General features: G+C 42.9%; 1 protein-coding gene across 2 annotated transcripts in view; it reads right to left on the minus strand.

Annotated features, from left to right (window-relative positions):
* Positions 1-23,320, minus strand: part of ARHGEF25 (Rho guanine nucleotide exchange factor 25) — an 896,541-nt gene that overhangs the window by 178,677 nt on the left and 694,544 nt on the right. For both annotated transcript variants that reach the window (XM_078688964.1, XM_078688966.1), the window contains one exon: positions 19,401-19,470. In XM_078688964.1, coding sequence (XP_078545090.1) covers positions 19,401-19,470 — 70 coding nt within the window. The remainder of the gene's footprint in view (positions 1-19,400; positions 19,471-23,320) is intronic.

Below are 23,320 nucleotides of genomic sequence, written 5' to 3' on the forward strand. Positions count from 1 at the left end.
GGACTCACAGTTGCATGATTTAAGCTACACACGGCTGAGTTACAGATTCAGATGCCCCTTCCACTCTCCTTAGAGGTGACGCATTGCTGCAAATCAGTCTTAACCCTGTGCCTCATGGGAACAGTCCAGCCCAAACTGCCAAGCCATGTCTTCCCTGGACCGTAAACAAGCCTCCTGGGACCGGTTTCCAGCTAACAGTCCTCATCAGTCAGGCTAGCTTGAATCCAGTGGCAAAGTGAGCAAGGGACCAAGGTCTGGTCATACCCTGCCAACTAAGGGGGACCAAGCCAACACAAGGAAAAGATGGACGGAGCGCTGAAACTTTTCAGACACTCACCCCTAGTCACAGATCTGGGTTTAATCCATCATTGTTCTTTAGCTCACATCGCCACCCCAGTTCAGACACAGCTATATGCAAATCAGTCTTGACCCTGTGCCTCATGGAAACAGTCCAGCCCGAATCATGTCTTCCCTCGACCGGAAACAGGCATCCTGGGACCGGTTTCGGGCTAACAGCCCTCATCAGCCAGGCTAGCTTGAATCCAGTGGGAAAGTGAGCAAGGGACCCACGTCTGGGAATACCCTGCCAACTAAGGATGCTTGTTTCCGGTCCAGGGAGGACCTGGCTTGGCAGTTCGGGCTGGACTGTTCCCACAAGGAAGAACAGGGTCAAGTCTGATTTGAATATGGCTGGGTCCAAACTGGGGAGGTGTGGTGAGCAAAATAATGATGGATTTAACCCGGATCCTTGTGACTGGGGGTGAATGTTTACATTGTCCAGCATACCGTCCATCAATTGTTTCTTTTGCAGATGTCGCCCTAAGTGGGAAGGGTATGCCCAGACATGGGGCCCGTGCTCACTACACCACTGCATTCAAGCTAGCCTGGCTGATGAAGGGTGATGTCCTGATACCGGTCCCAGGATGCTTGTTTCTGGTCCAGGGAGGACCTGGCTTGACAGTTTGGGCTGGACTGTTCCTACAAGGAATTGGGTCAAACTGATTTGCATATGGCTCAGTCCAAACTGGGGTGGTGTGGTTTCCTCTCTCTCCCTGCCTACTTTGTTTATCCTTATGTCTACGCTATGCTTTTCTCCCACCTCTTCCCTCCTTCATTCTTTGTCTACCTCCTCTATTCCTTTCCTCTCCCCCTGTATTTCTCTCCCCCTGCCTGCTTTGTTTATCCTTATGCCTACGCTATGATTTTGTAACTCATGTAACTATGCTCCAGCAACTGATGTAACTGTGTAACTATGTTCTGAAATAATGTTATTTCTCATGTAAAGCGCTCTGATACCTCCAGGTCTAGCCAGCGCTATATAAAACTTTTCAAATAAAATAAATGAATGATGGATTTAACCCAGATCCTTGTGATTTGGGGGTGAATGTATGCATTGTCCAGCATTCCGTCCATCAATTGTTTCTTTTGCAGATTCTTTTTTAATAAAGCAGTTTTTCTTCAAAATGCTGCCCATTTTCCTTAAAAGAAAACGGAATGCGTTTCCAAAAGAAAAATGAAACATTACTGGTTCGTGGGTCCAATGCCTGCTCTTAAAAAATATTTGCGCCCATTTGCAAAGGGGAAGGGGTCCCTTGGTGACCCCTTTGCGTTTGTGACTGGTCTACCACCAACTTTCCATTAGTGGTAAAATGCTAATGTTTTGCAAATACATTTCGGTTGCAAAACATTCATACATGGCACTGCAAGTCACTATTAGGAAGGGACGGTCTTGGCACGCCCCTTCCTAATAGCAAATCACAAACCTCATTTTGCGAGCCGGTAATAGGTTACTGACTAGCAAAATAGGGTTTGTACATGCAACAGACCTATTTAGCATTGCAAACGACCAGATTGGCCATTTGCAACCGCTAAAAATGGTGGTACATATGGCCCCTAGATCTAGGAGCACAACTACGAACATGAGGAGCTCCATTGTGAGTGTACCCATTGTAGAGGATGAGGAAAGTCCTAAGCCAGACACCCCAGAAAGGGAAGCCCCTTAAAGGAGGCTTGATGTTTTGAAACAGAAGGCTGAATTCAAGAAACTTGTCAAGAAAAATCTTAAATTGGAAGTTATAGATGGTATTACAAGGAGGAACTTTTTTTCCTGAGAAAGGAAGCTGCTAGATGTGCTTGTGAAACTCATAAAAATTTGGAGGGGTTAGCCACTGAGTTTGAGGTTACTTTGTCTAAAAGTCACAATTTAAAGAAAGATTTCAGGATGTTCATAAGTGAGGACACTATCAAAAACATGCAAATAACTGATCTAAATTACACCTAAGAGAGTTAGTGGTTAGCATTCAGAAGTGGAATGATGTTCAAAGGATTAAGAACCAGTGGGCTCAGGAGGAAAAAAGAAAGTAAAAGAAAGATGAGGCTTAATGGCTAGATGGGGAGAGGAGCAAAAGCAATACAGGGTTTAAAGCTTACCCGCCGAGGGAGGTGGCTGGGGTGGATATATGCATGTACCTTGGAGTCATGGTGACCTTTCACATTAACAAATCAATTTCCAAAACTGAGAAAAAATTCTGACCTGTGGTACACTCAAACGGAGTGGTTTATGAACATTTCAAAAGTGCTTTGGTATGATTTGAACACCTTTTTGTTATTGTGCTCCCTAGCGACCTGTGGGCAAAGGTTAAGTAGCAATCCTGTGGAGGAATGATGAGCAGCAAAGATTTACTCAAACTCATGTGCTTTGTTCTGTTGTCATGGAAAAGTATAACCAGGTGATTGCCATTTTGAAACCTAAGGCTCCGCAGAAAGAGATTGATTGGTTTAAAATATCAAGGGGACCACCCAAGAGTCTAAAGAGTCCGTGAATGCTTTTTAGGTTAATGCCGGTTTTCAGACAGCGTGGTGATTTTGAAAATCCTGAAAAATGAAATCTCAATAATTGTGTGAACCCAGAGATTAGCTCACATATTCAGCATAATGTGATTTGTTGGCAGCCAAAGCCCCTACATGTGATTCTGTGATACACAAATTATTGCAGTGATAATCTGGATGTGAGGAAGAGGAAAATTTAAGAGAAATTCATGTTAGCCCAAATGAACTTAGCACAAAAGGGATTTCAGAATGGCCCGGGGGAGAACATGGCGGCCAGTGCTTAGCAGGTCGCGGGAGGCTCTGGGGTTCGGGACGTTGAACTTTGCCTCTCTGCAATTTTTTACAAGAAACAGGGATGCTTTCAGCAGCCAAGACATTTGTGAAGGCGATAGAAATTAAGTTTGGCTAAACTGTAGTTTTGCTCAGTTTAAGAGTCACGGAGAGTGGAGACCGAGGAAGGAGGACGGTCAAGGACGGAGGAAAATGGTCGGCAGCGCCTCATTCGAACAAATGAAGCCGGGCGTGTTCAATGAGAAGCCAAGAGCGTATTACCGGTGAGGAGTGTCTATGTCTGCCGTAACGGAGGGGGCAGGACCGTGTGTACAGCCTAATTTTGTTCTAAAGCTATCCCCGGGCTGGGCGTTTTTTTTTCTGGGGAGTTACAAGTCGCAGACTATTTCGGTGTACATGCTAGAGGCGATGGTGGCGTCAAAAGTTTGTTCGGCGCTGGCGTCCGTGGGTGAGAGCCGCGGTGAAAGCCAAGCTAAGAATCAGGAGGTGCAGACAATTTTGTGGACCTGGGCAGCTCTGGGGATTCGCCGTGGAAGGAAAGCAACGGCAAAATTTTCCCTACATAACTGGAAAGGCAGTGCTGGCAACAGAGAGAAACTAATTTTCTCACAATCCATTGTATCTGCAATAGGACAAAAAAGACAGCAGGAGAGACTTGAACGTATTGCTACGAGTCGGCCTTGTATTATAAGGTCAGATTGTATGGAATTGACTCATTCAGTTTTGTTTGATAGGATCTCTAAAGATAAAAAAAAAGAGAAAAGAATCTTTAGACTCTAAAACGAGATATCGCTACACTTTAAGAAGTACGGGCAGGACCCCATTGGACTCTCTTAAAGCAACAGAGACGGGCCCTGCAATTCATCAGGACATTACTGATAGCGAGGTTCGGAGTACTAAGAATCAAACAAAATCTGTAAAACCTAAGAATAAAAACAAAAGGAAGGTAAAGACAGAGATACAAAAGCAACTAAAAGTAAATATTGTACCTTCTTTAAAAGACTATTTCAAAATGATTCCTAAGACATTCATTTTAAAACCTGTAGTGACTAATCTCATCAGAAGGGAAAACGGCAACAGCAGGTATATTGAGCTCTAATAAATTTCAATTATTAGCAAGCATGGATACAGAAGAGGGTTTGAAAGAAGCTTTGACCTCAGACCAGGACGATGATAGATTAAATTCCTTTAAGGACGGCACTCAATCAGAGGTCAGTCAGCACTTGGAGGAGGAAGTGGTCCATATTGACAGTCTAACAGAAGGCATGTATGTCCGAATCTCGTTCAGTCCTAGGCCTTTTACAGACTTTAACGGAAGAAATGAGCAGCAGGTTTAAGGTGTCCGAGAAAAATCAAACTGAAATTAAAGCGTTTTGCGAGAAAATGGAGGACAAGCTAGATGCTCTGACCTTGAGAACAGCTGCTATGGAAACTAAGGTGGTGGAGCTTACTGTAATAGTAAGCGAGAATGCTAAAGACCTCACCACATTAAAAGAACGTGAAATAGGCATACAGGATAAGCTTGAATCTATCGAAAACTCTCAGTGAAGAAATAACCTGAGGTTACTTAAAGTCCCAAAGGGATCAGAAGGTGGCAATATAAAGGACTTTGTGGTCAAACTGATCAAAGAAACAATCAAAGTTGATTGCTCTGAACATGTTTTAGCTGCAGATATTCAGAGGGTGCACAGGGACCCGTTTAGACTTAGTCCCAACAAAACCAGGCCAAGGAAAATCCTGATCCACTTTCTGACTTACAACTTAAAAGATGATATACTGAATAAGGCATTAAAAGCAAACACATTAAATGCAGAGGGATTTTCTTTTCAAATTCAGTCCGATGTCTCCTCTATCACAGCATCGAAACAGTGGGAGCTATGGAAATTAATAGATCCTTTTAAACAATTAGGTGCAACAGCTCAACTTAAATTCCCTGCAACACTAAAAGTGATGTTTAACAATAAAATGAGTGTTTTCAAGAGAGTTGAGGAGGCTAAGGCCTTTCTGCAGTCTATCTCAAAACAAGGAAGTGGAACATTGGCTTTGTAATCTGTCCAGTCTTATAAAATAAAAAAAAAGAAGCACAGACTGACTAATAAATTAATTGCAGAGATCATTATATCTGATTACTTTATTGTCCCGATCAGAAGAGGGAGATCTCATAGGCCAGAGTAGGGCCATAAGAGGAGGAATGGGGGTTCTCCAGGGGAGCACTTGGAAAGGTGAAGGGGGGGGAAGGGATAGGTCACTGGGTGGGGAGCATAAGGTAAAAAAAGAAATAGTCCAATTCGCCATAATAATTCTTACATGATGTCTTGCACAAGGAACAACAATGATGGCCATAACTGACCCAGCTATATATTTGAGAATGATGTCCTGGAATCTAAACAGACTTAGGGTGAAACATGGAATGGAAAGAATATTCCAATATGTTAAGGATGCTGCAGAGCAAATTTTTATTCTTCAAGAAACTCACCTTACCGAACATGAAATGAAGAATTTATGCAAGAATAAGAGATGGATTAATTAAGTAATATGCACCCCACAACAAACAACAACTAAGGGGGTGGCCATAATCATACAACAAATCCCAGCATTATCAGTGGAAAGCTTTAAAGTTGACAAAATTGGCATGGGTTAAAATAAAGCTCCATACATATAAATGTACCATCGCAGGCTACTATAGCCCCAATTTAGATGACTCATTTTCCTTGAAAGAACTATTAGCGGAGTTATTACCCTTTCAGGATCCTTTGATTTTGGCGGGCGATTTCAACTTAGTTTTAGATCCTGTTCTGGATAGATCTTCAAATAGCAGATCAGCTCAGAACTGTAGAATGAGATCGCTGCTGAAAAACATGATGAAACATCTCGATTGGATAGATATATGGAGGGAAAGAATGGGTATCAGGAGAGGGTATACCTTTTATAATAAAAAGTATAATCATAAATCTAGACTGGATTTTCTCTTACTCAGTACAGAACTGAGAGAATGGGTAAAAGAGATAAAACATTTAGGGGGTCACCTATTAGACCATGTACCATTCACACTAATTTTGAAACTTCTCAGCAATCTGATCAATAAAAGATGGACATTAGATCGGGCGATTTTGTTAGAGCAGGATGTAATTGCTAATTTAATGACCGACACAAAAAACTATTTTCAGACTAATTTGGAAAGCGCTCCCATTGAAATAGTTTGGGATGCCTATAAAGCCTTTTTAAGAGGTAGGATAACAGCTATTCAGATCACCAGACAAAAAAAATATAAGGCAGAAATAAGAAATATTGAACAAAAAATTCAGAAATTAGAGAACAAACCTATTCCTCAGGTAGAGGCTCTACAATCGCTTAGATCAGAGCTGGTTGAATTTCTAGATGCCAGAATTAAAAAAAGATGGGAGGCAAGCAAGGTGGCCAACTTCGAATACAGAGAAGGCTGTGGCAGGCTATTAGCTTGGAAAACACAAAATTATCTAGCAAAAGCTAACATAAAAGAAATAGTTTGCGATACTGCCGGAAATCAATGTAAAATCCCCCACGAAATTGAAGAAGCTTTTCAACACCACCTCAATAATGTCTATCGAGAAGATTTAACACCACAGGTTGATGCAATAGAAGCATGGTTCGAAAACATCCCTTTTAATAAAATTATGATGAGAAATCCCGTTATCTTAATAGACTAATAAGCCAAAACGAAATTAATACGGCAATAGAGTCAGGGAATAAGGGAAGGCGGCAGGACCAGATGGTCTTCCGGCGGAATTGTATAAAGTATTAGGAGAGGTTCTTATTCCGGTAATGGTTAAAATATTTTCCCATATTTTTGAGAAAGTAGGGAGATTGCCTCCCTCATGGGATGAAGCAGCGGAAGCGCTGATACTGAAATCATTTAAGTCGCCCCGACAATGTGACTCGTATAGGCCGATCTCTCTGTTAAATCTGGACTATAAGATTTTATCCAAAATTTTAGCAGAGAGAATGAATGGTATAACTGATCTAATACATGAAGACCAAAAGGGATTTGTGAGAGGGAGATGTATTCAAGATTTGACATATAATCTATTTGGGGTCATAGATATGGCAACACTATACAAAACCCCAATGGCTATTATCACGCTTGACGCCACAAAGGCGTTCAACCGGGTCAACTGGGTCTATTTAAATTTTATCCTAAATAAACATAATCTTGCCGAAAATTTTTGCAGGGCAATTTCTTCAATTTATCATACTCCAACAGCAAGAATACTGATAAATGGCAACCACTCTCCTCCAATATCAATCGAAAGGGGGACTAGGCAAGGATGCCCTCTTTCGCCTTTACTATTAATCTGTGCATAGAACTGCTTGCAGAGAAGATCAGAAGGCATGAGCACATACCACCTTTTATAAACAAAAACTGGAGGAAAAAGTATTTTATACGCAGATGATATGATGATATTCACATCTGATTTAGTAAAGTCCATCCCCTGTATATATAACCTAGCTGAGCAGTTTGGAAGGTTCTTGGGATACGAAATAAATCAATCTAAAATCGAATGCATGGTTTGGAATATTGATGTGTGTCCTACCAATTACTCTCTAAAAAAAGAAATAAGGTATTTGGGTATTAGAATCACTCAAAATACTAATGATTTAGCTGATACAAATTTCCACAGAGTTGACAAAGAGCTTTCTGAATCCTTAAAAAACTGGGCATACTTACCCATGACATTATTCGGTAGAGATAACCTGGAAAAAATGATGCTCTTCCCAAAACTTATTTTTCTTTTTCAAAACATACCTTTACTTTTTAAAGAAGTTGGACTGAAAAAAATTCAGGCAAAAATAAATTCTTTTATATGGGCTTCTAAAGGAATTAGAATCTCGTACAAAAAGCTCAGGCGGACAAAGAATAAGGGAGGCTTATGTACGCCGAATTTAACTTATGATGCATGGGTATTCCTATTAAAAGCAGGAAAAATGCTTATCTGGGAGCCAAATAACTCCGATATAGGAAAAATGTTTAAGGTAATGCTGCATGACACAAAAGGAGGAGATCAATCTTTTTGAAATATAGGTTTGGAGACCAACGTTTTTTCAAGACTTAGCCGATACTTGGTATAAAATCAGGAAACGTCTGAGGATTAGTTATTACAGAGCAATGGCTCCTATATGGGATACACCAGGGTCTCCTGAATGGACTAAAGATTTATTAGTGGCGCCACTAAAAGCAGGGGGATCAATTTGTGGGCTCAACTTGTTCCGGAAGGCAGTATACTATCTTAGGAAGATCTCAAGGAAATAACGAGTAATCAACTTTCAAAATTCAAATACATACAAATAAAAAGCTGGTCCCAGTCAATCTGCATTACTGTTGGCTATATAAATGATTTAGAGACAGCTCTAAGAAAGAATCAATGGAACAAGAAAGAAGTGGCAAATCTTTATTGGCTTCTGACAGAATTGGCAGATGAAGAGTTTACTCTTCCAACACAACTGTGGGGCGAATGCTACTGGGTTCCAGCTCAGAAACGTTATGGCAAATATCTTATGATTTATTATACCCCACAGTACAAGCTGCCAATTTAAGAAGAAACCATCTCTTCTCTCTTCACAGAGTGTATTGGTCTCCTTATAAGCTCTCCAAGTTTGCAAAGGGAGAAGCTCCCTGTTGTCTAAAGTGCCAGCAGGATAAAACAGATGATGAGCACATGTTTATAAGTTGCCCAGTATTAAATCATTTTTGGAGTTCAGTCACTAGAGGTATGACAGAAATATTTGGTCTCGATATACAGGTGAGCATTCCCTTGGTATTTGTTGGTTTACTTTCAAATTATGAGTTATTAACATTAGATAAAAACAAGTTGTGTCTGTATCTTAACATGTAAATGTTGGATTAAATCTATACCTCCTACTTTTTTTAGAATGGATACATTCTATTAAATATGTAATGAAATTGTACACAGCTGTAATGACAAATAAGAGCAAAAAAAGAAAGAGTTCTGGGTACCATGTAAGACTTATAATAATTAAGAAGAATATGTCCAATGATTAAGCTTCCACATAGAAATATTTTACTGCTTGGGTTAGTTCCAAAGGTCACCCAGTTAGTAGAGTGGGACCGACCGAAATCGAGCAGCTCTGTGTAAAGTGCTTCCATTTAAACCAGAGCGCTTATGGTGGTGCTAACCAGTTGGGGGGCCACAGCGGACACCAAATTACCTCTGGATTTATCTAATGGTGTATCAATTTGTAAATACCGAATCGGTAAAATTCGGTATTTACGAATCGGTAAATACCATTTACCTACATGAGGCCGATTCGTAAATACCGAATTTTACCGATTCTGTATTTACAAATTGATAAATGCTATGTAGGTAAATACTCAGTAAAAATTACCGAATCGTTAAGATTCGGTAATTACCGAATCGGTATTTACCGATTCGGTAATTGCCATTGATTCCTATGGGCCTTGAGGCCCATAGGAATCAATGGCAATTACCGAATCGGTAAATACCGATTCAGTAAAATTACAGAATAGTCAAGGGTGGCAGGGTGTCACTTTGACACCCTGTTGCACCCCTGATCAGTGCTTGTGTGCCATGTGACACACATACATGCCCTTAGGGCATGTATGTGTGCCACATGGCACAGGTGTACATGCACAGGTTTGCATATAACACAGGTATTCGTTATTTACCACCAACTAATAGTTGGTGGTAAATAACGAATCCTTAAGGCCCTGTGGCACTGTTTACAGTGCCACCTACATCTCAAATTACAGATTCGGTAAATACCGATTCGGTAAATTACCGAATCGGTAAATTTACAGAATCTGTAATTTTTAAGGCCCCTACACCTCAAACTCCAAATACCGGTCACTAACGGCCTAAATCGGCCGTTACCGACCGGTATTTGGCCACCTACATATGGCCCCAGATGTACAATAAAGAGGAAGGTTTAAACTGAGCACACAATAGCCAACAGTTGGGTTCTTCCCGGTTCTGACACAAGAAGACTTACCCCCTGACTTAAAGTTCTCGGCCAAGGGTTAAGTCTGAGATTTCACTGGCAAAGATATTGGCCTGATTAACGATGTTGAACCTGTGAGAATTACCATCAAGCAAAATCCAGAGTATCCGTGAATGCCCCAGTACAACCGCTCACTAAAGACCGTGACTGAAATTACTCCAGTAACTTGATCCATGCGACAGCAAGACATCCTAAAAGAGATATAAGTGAGTCCCTGCAGTTCATTTATAATGGGTTCACATAAGTCAAATAAGAAATGGAGAATTGTCAAGACCTTCAAAGGTCAATAACATTGTCATCCCAGGTTGTCCTGTGGTACCAAATTCTGCCATCGTACTTTTTCAAATACCCAGTGAATTCGAGCGGTTCACAGTCATTGAACTGTGTCAAACAATCTTTTCTATTCCTCTAGGTAAGGATAGTTTTTATTTTTTCACATTCTGTTTCCAAAATAAAGTTCTGGTATGGTGTCGAGTCACACAGGGGTATATAGAAAACCGCTCCATCTTCAATCAGATACTGAAAACGAATCTGGAGATCTTGCCATTGCCATGAAACTCTGCCTTTGCCCAGAACATCAATGACCTACTGTGGATTTGACAACCCAAGATGCATGCAGACAAGACATCCTTAAAATGTGAACCAATTAGCTGAAAATGGTCACAAAGTGTCCCCTACCAAATTGCAGTACTGATAGATGGAGGTTCTGTATCTTGGACATCAAATTGAAAAAAGGACAAGGAAAGTGTCCCAACAAAAGATCTTTATCATTCTGAGAATGGACGCTACCCATAAGCTAGTAATACTTGTCGAGGAGAACATTACTATGCAGAGCTGCACCTGTTTGAACCCTGACACATTGTTGCTTTTCCCTATGTCTGATGAAAATGATGATGGGGTTGACCACGACTACCTGTGTGTTACAGAATTGTGTACCATGCCAAGAACCGACATACAAATTGGCCCTCTGCTAGAGCCCTATTTTATTTTGTTTGTGGAGATGGATGAGAAATTCCAAGAGCAGCTTATACATTGTGCACCTCTAAAGGTGTAGTGGAAACCTCCAATTTGTGCAATGTAACCTCTGCACAGATGGACAAACTGATCGCTTTTACTAGAGCTTTCTGTGTTTCTAGCCAATAAAAGCTCACTATCTATTCTGATGGCCGATACAAGTTAGCTGTGGTCCATGATTTTGACCAGTTGTGGTCCCAGAGATATTTTAGGACATTCTCTGGTTCCCCAGTTCATAACGGGAATTATGCCATGGATTTGCTTGATGCATTACAGTTGCCCACTGAAATAGCGGTAGTGAAATGTGCATGCAGCACATCAGACTGTATGTGATTTTGTGACTACCGGCAACTGCTAAAGGTATGAGATGGCCAGATACTGCACTCTTGAGTCTTGTACATTGAATAGAGATCATTTAGAGGAATCAAAAGATGATAGTACTATGAACCTTTTGTTGACTGCTGCTGATATGTGGGAGGAGATTGAGAATTTACAGGATGAAGTCCCAGAAATAGAACAAGAAAGGTGGGTCAGAGCAGGGCGTGTGAAGAATCAGGATGAAATCTGCGTTGTATCACATGGGAGACCTGCATTAACAGATGCAATGAGGTCACCCATGGCTAAACATTTCCATGGCCTGAACCATAGAAGGAGAGATGCAATGGTGTGTCTCTTCCAAACATACTGGATCAATCCCCATTTTGTGCCATTGCAGAGAATCTGTGCCACAGATATGCCACTTGCTAACAGTTAAACGCGGGACCGGAGAGCGGTCATTACCATGAGTCATAAAGGGAGTTAGGGTGGTCCCTTCAATCGCTTGCAACTTGACTTTGTTAAGATGCCTGTGTTTAGTGGGCTCCACTACATTTTCGCTGTAGTGTGCATCTTTTCCCTTTGGGTGTAAGCATACCTTACTAGACGAAAAGACAGTCTCACTGTGGCCCAACGGTTATTGATTAGTTAGGCTTACCAGTTTCTCTAGAGTAGGATCGTAGGACATATTTTAATAAGGAGATTATGTGCATGCTGTGCGCAGTCCTGCAGATGAATCAGAGACTTCATTATAGCTACTGGTCAGCGGCGTTTGGCAACGTTGAACATATCAACAGGAAGATGCAGTCCCGATTTTCTAAACTATGTGCGTCCACATCCCTCAAGTGACCTAATGCCGCCCCCTTGGTGCTGATGAGTTGCCGAAGCACTCCTGATTGGAAGACAGGATTGTCCCCCCACAAGATTCTAATGGGGAGAGCCATGAGACTTCCTGCCGTGCTTCCATTTGTGCCTGTGAATGTTACAGATTATATGGTTATTTATTTTATTTTATTTGGAAAGTTTTATATAGCGCTGGCTAGACCCAGAGGTATCAGAGCACTTTACATGAGGAAAAAAATTATTTCAGAACATAGTTACACAGTTACATCAGTTGCTGGAGCTTAGTTACACGAGTTACATGAGTTACAAAATCATAACATAGGCATAAGGATAAACAAGGCAGGCAGGGGGAGAGGAAAGGAATAGGGGGTAGACAAAGAATGAAGGAGGGAAGAGGTGCGGGAGGGGGTAGGAGACACAGCGTGGAGACGAGGAAGTAACAGTCTCAGACGTCCGGCTGGGAAGGTGACGGCTCTCAGCGGTAAAGAGATCATTCCCAGTTGTCTGTTATGTGTGATTCCATTGTTGTGGTAGACTCTCAAAGCAGGGTCTCTGAGACTTCAGGGCATAAATACTGGATCCCTCCCCAACAAGGGGAGAGGGGTGCTTTCGCCACGGGCGCACTCTGAACAATGAAGGAGGGAAGAGGTGGGGGAGGGGTTAGGCAACCCAGCGGAAACACAGTGTCCAACGTCCGGCTGGGTGGGCGACGGCTCCCAGCGTTAAGGGGACCTTTCCCAGTCCTCCGCTATATGTGACTCCCTTGTCGCTGTGGACTCACAGAGGGGTCTCCGAGACTCCAGGGCATAAATGCTGGATCCATCCCCAACAAGGGGAGTAGGAGTGTTTTGGACACGGACACACTTTTGGAGGCCAATTTAGGGACAGTCTGGTTGTAAGAGAAAGATCCTCACTGTAGAAGGGGAAATGCGAGTTGGGTCAATGGAGCAGCTAGATGCCAGAGCCAGTGACCGCACGCCTCCTGAGGAGGAGGAGAGAATAGCTGTTTTATGGCAACAAGGTTGAACATGGTTCTCGATTACTACAAAGGATTGGCTGACGTGGTGCATATTGGTTCTCACCAGGTTGAGTTGGCAACTCCCCTTCCAAGACAGGAACAGTGCCATGATCTAAGTTTCGGAGAATTGGTCCTGGTGAAGAAACATATCAGGAAAAGTTGTTTGAAGCCCTGTTGTCATAGCCCCTTTTAGATCATCCTTGTGATGAACACTACTGTGAAGTGCGGTGGCCTTCTGAACTGGGCACATGCTTCTCATACCAGGAGAGCGAGACAAGCTGGTGAAGAAAAGTGTCAACATCCACTGTTTTTCAGAGTCAAACTTTAGAGCAACCCAAATATTCAGAGGAGGAGATTGTCCATAAATGTCCCAAAGCCAACCTGAGACAAGTACTCAGCCTGTGGTAAATGAGCCAAGAGAAGCCTGAAAAAAAGGCCATGCAGTTCCACCTAAGGGTCTAAGAAGAGAAGAGAGGCCAAGGAAGGGTGAAGGACTGAGACTGTCGTGTCAGAAGAATGCATCCCAGTAAGAGTTAGCGAGGAAACAGAGACAAGGGAAGGAAATAACAGTGACACTGAAAAGCCATTGTTCAGGAGCTCAAAGAGAACACAGGTGCCTAGTCAAAGATTCTCAGCTCTTAAACGGACTTACTTTGCTGATAATGAGGCTCAAAACACATGAAATTGAAAATCAACAGAAATTGTTTGAAAAGCCTCCTTAATTAACAACTACCACAGAGAAGATTGGTTCATTTTTAATTATTTTTGACTGTCTTCAAGCAATCAATCAATCAAGTGAATTTATATAGCGCAGCTAATCACCCGAAAAGGTATCTAGGCACTTGAGGTTCATGATTGTTCAAGTGACTCAGTCGAACATCAAGGTTTTAAGAGCTCTCCGAATTTCTACTAAAGATGTGGAGTTCTGTAGTAGCAGAGTTAGGTCGTTCCAGGTTTTTGCCGTGACATGGGAGAAGGAGCGTTCTCCGCTCTTGATTCGGTGGATGCGTGGGTGTGGGCGAAGGAGAGGGAGGCGGAGCATAGTTGATTGGTACAGTGGTAGAAATTTAGGCGATGGTTGATGTAGGCTTGTCCTTGGTTGTGCAGGGCTTTGTAGGCATGGATCATTCACTTGAATTGGCTTCTCTTCTGAATGAGAGTCAATGGAATTTTCTGAGGTGGAGGGTGATGTGGATCCAACTTGGGAGGTCTAAGATGAGTCTGGCAGCACCGTTCTGTATGGTCTGGAGTCTCTGCAGAAGCTGTGTGGTGATTCCAGCATAGAGTGTGTCTCGCCATAGTCTAATCAGTTGGCGATTATGGCCTGAGTGACGGTATGTCTGGTGTTCAGAGGGAGCCCTTTGAAGACTTTACGTAACAAGGAAAGTGTACGAAAGCAAGCAAAGGCAACTGGGTTGATCAGGGACTTCACGGTCAGTTTGCTATCCAGGATTATGCTGACATTTCTGCAATGGTCACTTGGTTTGGGTGCTGGTCCAAGTTCCAAGGGTCATCAGGAGTCATTCCAAGAGGTGGTGGTGTTGCCAAATAGAACAGTTTGTGCCTTTTGATTTTTGAACTTGAAAGAAACAACGGTGTCTAATTCACCAGACAAATATAGGGTGATGTTAACCATAATGGCTGTTGTCTTTGTCCTTTTTATGATTGATGTGCTAGTGGACTTGAATTCTCCTACTGTATATTCTTCCATTGTAACTAAAACACATCTACTTACTTAGAAAAACAGGTTAGATTCAGATTGAAGATTTTACATCGAGAATTGAAAGAATTGAAGAGAAAGAATAGAAACAGGTCAGTGTTTAGGAGCCAAGGTCCCAGAAGGGGGGCATCGGAATGCTCAGGAGCAAGTGTCCTCACACCCCCAAGGGTGTCATGCTTCATCATAGGACAATGCTCCTCATCGGGCACCCACAAGGAGGCTCTCTGCTTGAGTAGCCTAATAAAATGTTATTTAATGGATTCACTTGTTTAGGTTAAAATCAGAAGTGATATCTGTTAACCAGAATTAATTAGATGGGGTAGTTCGAGAAAAGCACTCTGTGAACTCCAAAGAGGGGTATATGGGGGTGGGGAACTTGCAGTCCCAGACATATGCAAGTTCTACTGAACAGCTCAATTCAAAATCAATGATTGGGTGTTCACAGAAAGAAATGAACCTGAAAACCAAGTAGTTTGGGAGGCCATGGTTAATTGTGGCTATCTACCACTTTTGTATAGGAGGTGATGGGAGGGAGCTTTGCTGACCCACACTCAGAAGGTGGTGAGAGCTAGGTGAGAGGTCACCAGATTCTTGGGATGGGAAGGCTAGCTGACTGACAGGACTCCACAGTGACTTCCTATGGGAAGTTGGGAACCAGAAGGGATTTTCCAACTGGGGGTTGCTGGGCATTGACTATTTGGGGATGTATGGAGAGGGCAGGATCTAATAACCTGTGCAGAGCTGCGGACAGAATATGAGATGGGAGAATCACAGCGGTTTAGACATCTACAGTTGGGGCACACACTAAGCCGACATATACTGGAGGGAGAACAATTGCCAGAGTCAGCGCCATTAGAGGACCGGCCACTACTGGATCCTATGACAGACAAAGCGACTTCCCTGACATACAGGAAATTCATTAACAATTCCCCTGACCCTCTGAAGATTTTGAGGGAAGGATGGGAGGGAGATATTGGACTTATTGGGGACGATGATTGGGTGGAGGCAGTCCAGATCCCCAGAGAGGTTGCTATTTGTGCCCGCTTCTGCTTAATACAACTAAGGATACTCCACAGATCGTACTACTCTTGATCACTCCTACACCATCTGGGGAGATTAGCACGGCTCTATGAGCCAGAGGATGTTGCATGGGGGGTTCCTTTTTCTATATATAATGTGGGACTGCTCAAAAATACAACAATACTAGAGGGAGGTGGTACAAATTATGGCCCAGGTCCAAAGCCTCAATATGCCACTGGAGGCTTGGTTGCATCTCCTGAACATAACGGGTGAAGAGGTATAGCCCAAATATCAGAAAATATGGCATACCGAGTAGATCAAGAGGCCATGGGGAACCGTGGCTATCCACCGCTTTTGTATAGAAGGGCGCGGTAGAGAGCGTTGCCAATTCACAATCAGAAGGTGGTGAGGCAGTGGCGAGAGGCCACCAGATTCGTGAGATAGGAAGGAAAGCTGATGGACAGGACGCCACTATGGGACAGTGACCTACTATGGGAACTTGGGAACCTGAAGGACTGTTCCAACTGGGGGTTGCAGGGCATTGGCTACTTAGGGCAGGATGTATGGAGAGGGCAGGCTCCGATAACATTTTAAGAAGAGATGAGATGGCAGAATCAGAGCAGGCTAGACATCCAAAATTGGGGCACGCATTATGTTAACATATTCTGGAGGGAGGACAATTGCCAGAGTCAGCGCCATTAGAGGTCCAACCACTACTGGATCCTATGATGGACAAAGTGACCTACCTGACATACAGGAAATTAGTGAGCAATTCCCCTGACCCTTTGAAGGAAGCATGGGAGAGAGACATTGGACTTACTGAGGATTATGATTGGGTGGAGGAAGTCCAGAGCCCCAGAGAGGTTGCTATAAGTGCCCACTTCCACTTACTACAACTGAGGATACTCCACAGATCATACTACTCTAGATCACTCCTACACCACCTGGGGAGAGGCTGAACGACCATAGGCGCCAGAGGAAGTGGATATGGAAGAGGTGTGGTGCAGCGGCCAGGGTGACTGACTCTGGACTACGGGGTTCACGGTTCAATCCCAGGCACCGTGGCAGGTTAGCCCAGCACCATGTGACTCTGGGCATTAGCTCGCTTAATCTTCCCGAGGGCCCCCAGCGCCCGGACACCACTTTGGAGGTAGCTGTGCGCTTTACAAATACTGGTATTTCATTTCATGGTGGGTTAATTTTCCATATAGTGTGAGACTGCCCAAAAATCCAACAATACTGGAAGTGGGTGGTACAAGTTATTGCCAGGGTCACAAGCCTAGATGTGCCGCTGGAGGCTCGGTGACATCTCCTGAACATAACAGGTAAAAAGGTATGGGCCAAATATCAGAAGACATGGCTAACGTTAGTCAACCTCCATGTGTGGTGGATTGGGAAACTGATTTGTACTGGTGCCAACGGGTGCCGAGCAGTTGGTATACCAGATTCAGGGCTGCCCAGGGAAATGGGAGAAAGTTTGGGACTAATGGTGCACCTACACAGGATAGTGAGTGGTTACCACAAAAGGGTGAGCGATACTCTGAGAGTTGGACTCAGAGCATATGTTGGACAATAGCCTCTGCGATAATTATACAAATGTATGTTGTAAATTTCCACCTGAAACAGATGTTGTGAAAGTACTCTGCCCTTTTCTCTGTGATGCCCCTTATACTAATAATCGATCAACCATGTTGTTATACACTGAGCAGCTGTTTAATAAAAAGTTTTTTTTTAAATGTGTCACAGGTGGTCAATAGTCATTTATTATATATCTCATCTAGCACATGACTAAACATACTATGTCGGGTGTCTGACCTAGTTTTTATGGCAGGCCAACATGCTTCATTGCTGCAGTAAGACTGTATGAGCAGCAACTTCATCAGTGCCTGAGGACATAATGCCTCCACTCTCATGTCCTCCTTGACCTGCTCCAAATACGGGAAATACCAGTGGGAGCCAACCTACTTTTGTGTTAGTGAGTATTATATGCTTAAGGATGAGTTGTGTTTTTTGCGTCGGCTCTATACAGGTTCTGGGAATACTCAGTGGTGATTATTCTCGCCTACAAAGTGTTGATTATTGTTGTGTTCTAAATATCTACGATAGACTAGAACTACCCGTATGCTTCAGAAAAGAAGGACCACAACCGATATGATCTTCTTCGTATCCATAAATGAATGGAGTTTCACTGGAATATTATCATTTGGATGGGTATGACCCGTTATTTCCTCTCTGTGCCCTATTTATAGCTAGATTTGAGTCTAATAAGCCAATTGCCTGGCTCCGATCTGGCCTTTGTCCACGGGATTGCCATAGTATAACACAACCAAGTAGCAGATAAGGCACTGCCACTTTGCCATACATAATGCAATTTCAGAGCCCGAAGTGCAGCCTTTGACTGAAGAACAAAAAGCAACCGTGCAATGCATGGCACAAAGAACATTTACAAGGGCACTGTTATGCTAAATAAAATTCTACTGCAATTGCTTAGACGCAGATCATGTATGTCACATTATTTCTACTATCTGTAGTCGATGTGCTTTACACAGGTATCCCATGGGAGGTTTGTAAAAGGAGATCAACCTCTGTTGGATCTATCAAGCATCTTAGTTTTGCAAATCTATTTAATTGTATTCATTTGGCTGCTGCACCTTGCCTGAAATAGTTTGAGTGCTCTATCTTCAACTGCAACTAAGTGTACACAAAGGAGAAAAGCTCAGATACCTTTTTAATCCATAGAGTTCTCTTTATCTCCTCATAAGTCCAAATATTCATTCTAATTTGTGATTGTGTTTCGTGTTATACTATATCATATTCAATTTTGTCTAAAGATATTTCTTGTGCAGCATTAGATTACTGTGACATGCAATACGGTATAAGGCTTCATTGAACACAGACTATCACGTTAACTGCTCACAGGCATTTAATCACAAAGCATAGTTATTTTTTGTTAACCTAGCGTGAGAAGGATGGAGCTGGTGGCTGAATATTCGGTGTCTGAATTACAGAACGTATTTCTGTATCGTATATAAATTAGACATCACACCTCAAATCCTATATACAGTCCCTCATGTTTCAGATATATATTCACTTTAAAGTAACCCGTTTTTCCTTAAAGCTTGGTTTACAACAAATTAAATATCAATAATAAAATAAAATAATACATTCTCGATGGATCAAACATTCAGGCACCTGCACTAGATTGTCAACAGATGTGGCCCGATTTAATTCAATTACACTTGAAAAAAGGATTAAAGCAAGATACAGCACTACTAAACTCAAATCACAACCTAAAACGTAAAAATACTACATAGGTTGGAGGATAGATCCACTTACATGCTTTATGAAGAGTTGCGCCAGGAGGTCAGGATCTTTTAGACACTTTTCCAGCTCTCCAAGAAAGTAACTGAAGAAAGAGATAAAGACAGTCCAAGGGGGACCAAAATGTACAGACAAGAGAGGAAAGAAAGAGGAAGAATTTTGAAACAGGAGAGAATAAGAACAAGACGGTATAATTACAACAAGCATTTGTTTAGTTAACACAAATATTGTTCAAAATGTGCATTGAGATCAGTCGTGATCAAATATATTGAAAGTGACCCGTCCCTTGGAGCCCACATAAAAATACCTGTTGCGGATACCAAATGAATTTATGCACTAAACACACTTGAAACAAAGAAGCGGAATGGTGAAAATGATCAAAGTCTCATCTGAAAATGCACTTTTCTGACCAAATACAAACCACTTTGATGAAAGTTCTGGAACCATCATCTCATTTCACTTAAAAAAATGACTTTGATCTTGACAGCCTCACATACCTGTTATCTCCATGATGGAACATGCACTGAGAGTCCTAATCATGAAAAAACCCAGAAAAGAATGGGGGAAGATCTCTGCCACCACCTGAATGTACCTTTTTGACCTTTTGCTATTCATCAACCTTTCCATTAAGAAGCCTGGAAAGGTTTGCCTGGTGCATGTTTTCATACACAGTCTTGGGAAGACAAGATTACTTTTCTACCACATATGTTCTCTTATGAAAAATCACTTTTTTGTCTGTTTGAGGAAAATATATTTCCCCATCAGGACATGAAGAAAGACCTTCCTCTAGACCACCAGCAAATGTGGGACTGATTCATTTACCTTTCCACCCCTGAAAGGCGAGTTACTCCTGCCCAGTGCTCGAATACATTTTCAATCACTTCCAGGGTGGGTTAGGAATTTGGGAATTCCCACACACATACATGTTTGTGAGCGTTTCTAAACTTCCAAGGCCATACAGGCATTGGAAGTCCACTCTTCCCAGCCCGCATCCCATAAGGATTTGCACCTGTCAATTCTTGGCAGGCTTAAAATGGTAAATTCAAATGTAAACATATGTTTATGATCAAATGTACTTTTGGCCCATTGTTTATATCTTATGACTCTTTATCAATGTATTCGGACAATGAATTGTTATATTCTAATTTATATTACAAATTTGAGCCATTTATGATCATGTTCTAAAACTTTATCTTGAAGTTCCAACACTTCAAAATTATGTTCTTACACTGAATCATTACACTAAATTCTAGTACCAGTAAGCTATGGTACTGTATCTTTATGCCATCACTCTTTTTGATTATGAGAGTGAGGTTTCATGCTATCAGCCTCGTTTCTTAGTATTATTGATAGATATCATTAAATGATCACCTTTGAATGTCCTGGATCTGGAAATGTTTGCAATAGCTTTCCACACACGGTACAGGGAGCAGGCTCCATTTTACATCAGGAAGGGGGTTGGGATGACATCATTGGAGCCATATGGTTCCAGGACGGGCGCCCTGACTGACATTGACTCCAGCCGTGGTCGGTAGTGGGATGACCTGCAGGGTGGTGACGTGGGGAGGGGGAGGGACTGGGTGGGGGGTAGTAATGTATGGATTACGGAGTTTTACAGGTAAGTAAGCATATAAATAAATAAAACGAATTTCGTTCGCGCCCTGCATCGCATTTGGTGATGCAGTGCACACAACAAAATTCGTTTTATTTATTTATATGTTTACTTACCTGTAAAACTCTGTAATCCATACATTATCACCCCCCACCATGCCCCTCCCCCTCCCCACGTCACTGCCCTGCAGGTCATCCCACTACCGACCGCGGATGATTGACTCTGCTCTTGCTTAAGGTAGCGGTACAAAAGGGGGTGGCCCTGCCAGCGAAGTTTGCTGAGTTTTAGAACTCCACACTGCATACTGAGAGCAAAGTTTGCAAAAACTCCGCACTCACAGCAGAGCAGAGTTTACCGGTGCCACAGAATAGGACTTACCTCCAAAATTGTGGCTATCCACAGTGGCGCAGCCTGGCCGCCAGTCTCTCCTAGCCACCACTGCCTTCCTGCTGGCTGCTGCACACTCCGCTGAATAAGGAGAAGCCTGAGCCTCCACTGTATAAGGAGCCAGCTTAGTGCAGCAGCTTACCCCCAACTCCAAGAACATCAAGAACTGCAGTGCGCATGTCGTATTGCGTGAAGGCATGCCTGTCCCAATGAAATCCCATTATAGGGCCGGGCATGTCTTCAAGCAATATGACATGCACTCTGCAGTCCTTGTGTCATTGACGTTGGAGATTAGCTGCTGCACTAAGCTGGCTCATGCATTGAATCTGAGCTGGAGCAGTGGAGGCTCAGGCTTCTCCCTATTCAGCAGAGTGTGCAGCAGCCAGCAGGAAGGCAACAGCGGCTAGGAGAGATTGACGGCCGGACCGCACTCCGTGGATAACCACCAATACCCACCATGTGAAGGAGGTAAGGTCAGGAGGCCTTACTACGTCGGGGTTGCATGCACGGACGCACCAAGAGACCAAGCGAGAAGGTCTCAATTGGTGCAAGTTACTCCACCAGGAATTTCAATGAGTTTTCCAGTAATTCAGTCGAATTCCATGAAGTACAACTCTGCAAGCTCTGCCCAGGCTTACTTTTGCTGCAACGTTGAGGCATCGTCGAGAAGACTGACATTTAAGCAGGGGTGCAATACAAACACTAACTTGGAATCCTATTAAGAAGCACTATAGTGTTTTCTGGGAGGTGGAGGAGGGAAGGTAAGTGAGCAATCTGAGGTTAGATAGAGTATCCACAAGAAGGATCATTACGATAGGTAAGTAACTTTTTCTTCTGATGAATACTTCTACCTGCATATTTCTAATCTTTGAATAGGCTCTAAAGTAATAATCCTCCTTTGGTGGCGGGACTGAAGAACCAGCTAGGAAATCACGATGGACAGACAGGGCTAAATGACAGTCTTTCCTCACTTCTGAATCCAAGCAATAGTGCTTAGCGAAAGTGTGGAGAAAGGACCAGCGTGGCTTCCTGAAGATGTTCACTACTGGAACACCTCTAGCCAGGCTTAGGGGGAGGTTTCGCTCTGGTAAAAGGAGCCCTGATATCTTTAGGTGATTCTTTCTTGGCTAATGCATAACAGAGCTTAATGTATAAAATAATCCAATGGGATAATATGTTTATGTCCATCTTTCCCTTTCTTACAGCCAGAGTAACCAATGAACAGCTAGTCATCTGAAGGAAATTCCTTTATGTAGGCGAAGTAGAAACTGACTGCAGGCTTCGGGATGAGGCTGTGAATTCCAGCCGTGGCACATGGAGGGAGTTGCGGTGGGGCGAAAGGCGGGGCGGGGGAGGGGCAGGGTGGGGGATGCTAAAAACCGGCAATGCCTTGCGCGCTACGAAATTCGTTTTATTAATTAAATTGTTTACTTACCTCCAATTATCCATACTCCGGTTTTTAGCATCCCTCACCCTGACCCTCCTCCGCCCCACCTTTCGCCCCACCGCAACTCCCTCCACGGGCCGCGGCTGGTGAATTCTCTCCTCATGGTGGGGTGAGGTGAAGGCAAAAGGGATAGAAAGGTGATAGACTGTCCGAGATGGAAAGTAGAAACCACTTTGGAAGGAAAGCAGCTTTAGTATGCAGCACCAACTTGTCTGGAAAGAAGCACATAAACAAAGTCAAACAGACTAAGCTGGCAGCTCGCTAACCCTGTAAAGTGAGACGATGGTAGTGAGGAAACCAGATTTGAAAGCCAGAAATCTCAACTGACAAGTATGTATGGCTTAAATGGAGTCCCCATAGGAAAGGTCAGAACCGAAATATGGAGCCACTGGAGCATTACAAATCAGGCCTTTCAGAAATCTAATTACCACGGGTGACCTAGGGTGAATCGGAGGGTTGATCCAGTAGACAGAGAAAAGCAGACAGCGC

This window comes from Lissotriton helveticus, chromosome 1_1, assembly GCF_964261635.1.
Source record: "Lissotriton helveticus chromosome 1_1, aLisHel1.1, whole genome shotgun sequence".
Taxonomy (NCBI): Eukaryota; Metazoa; Chordata; class Amphibia; order Caudata; family Salamandridae; genus Lissotriton; species Lissotriton helveticus.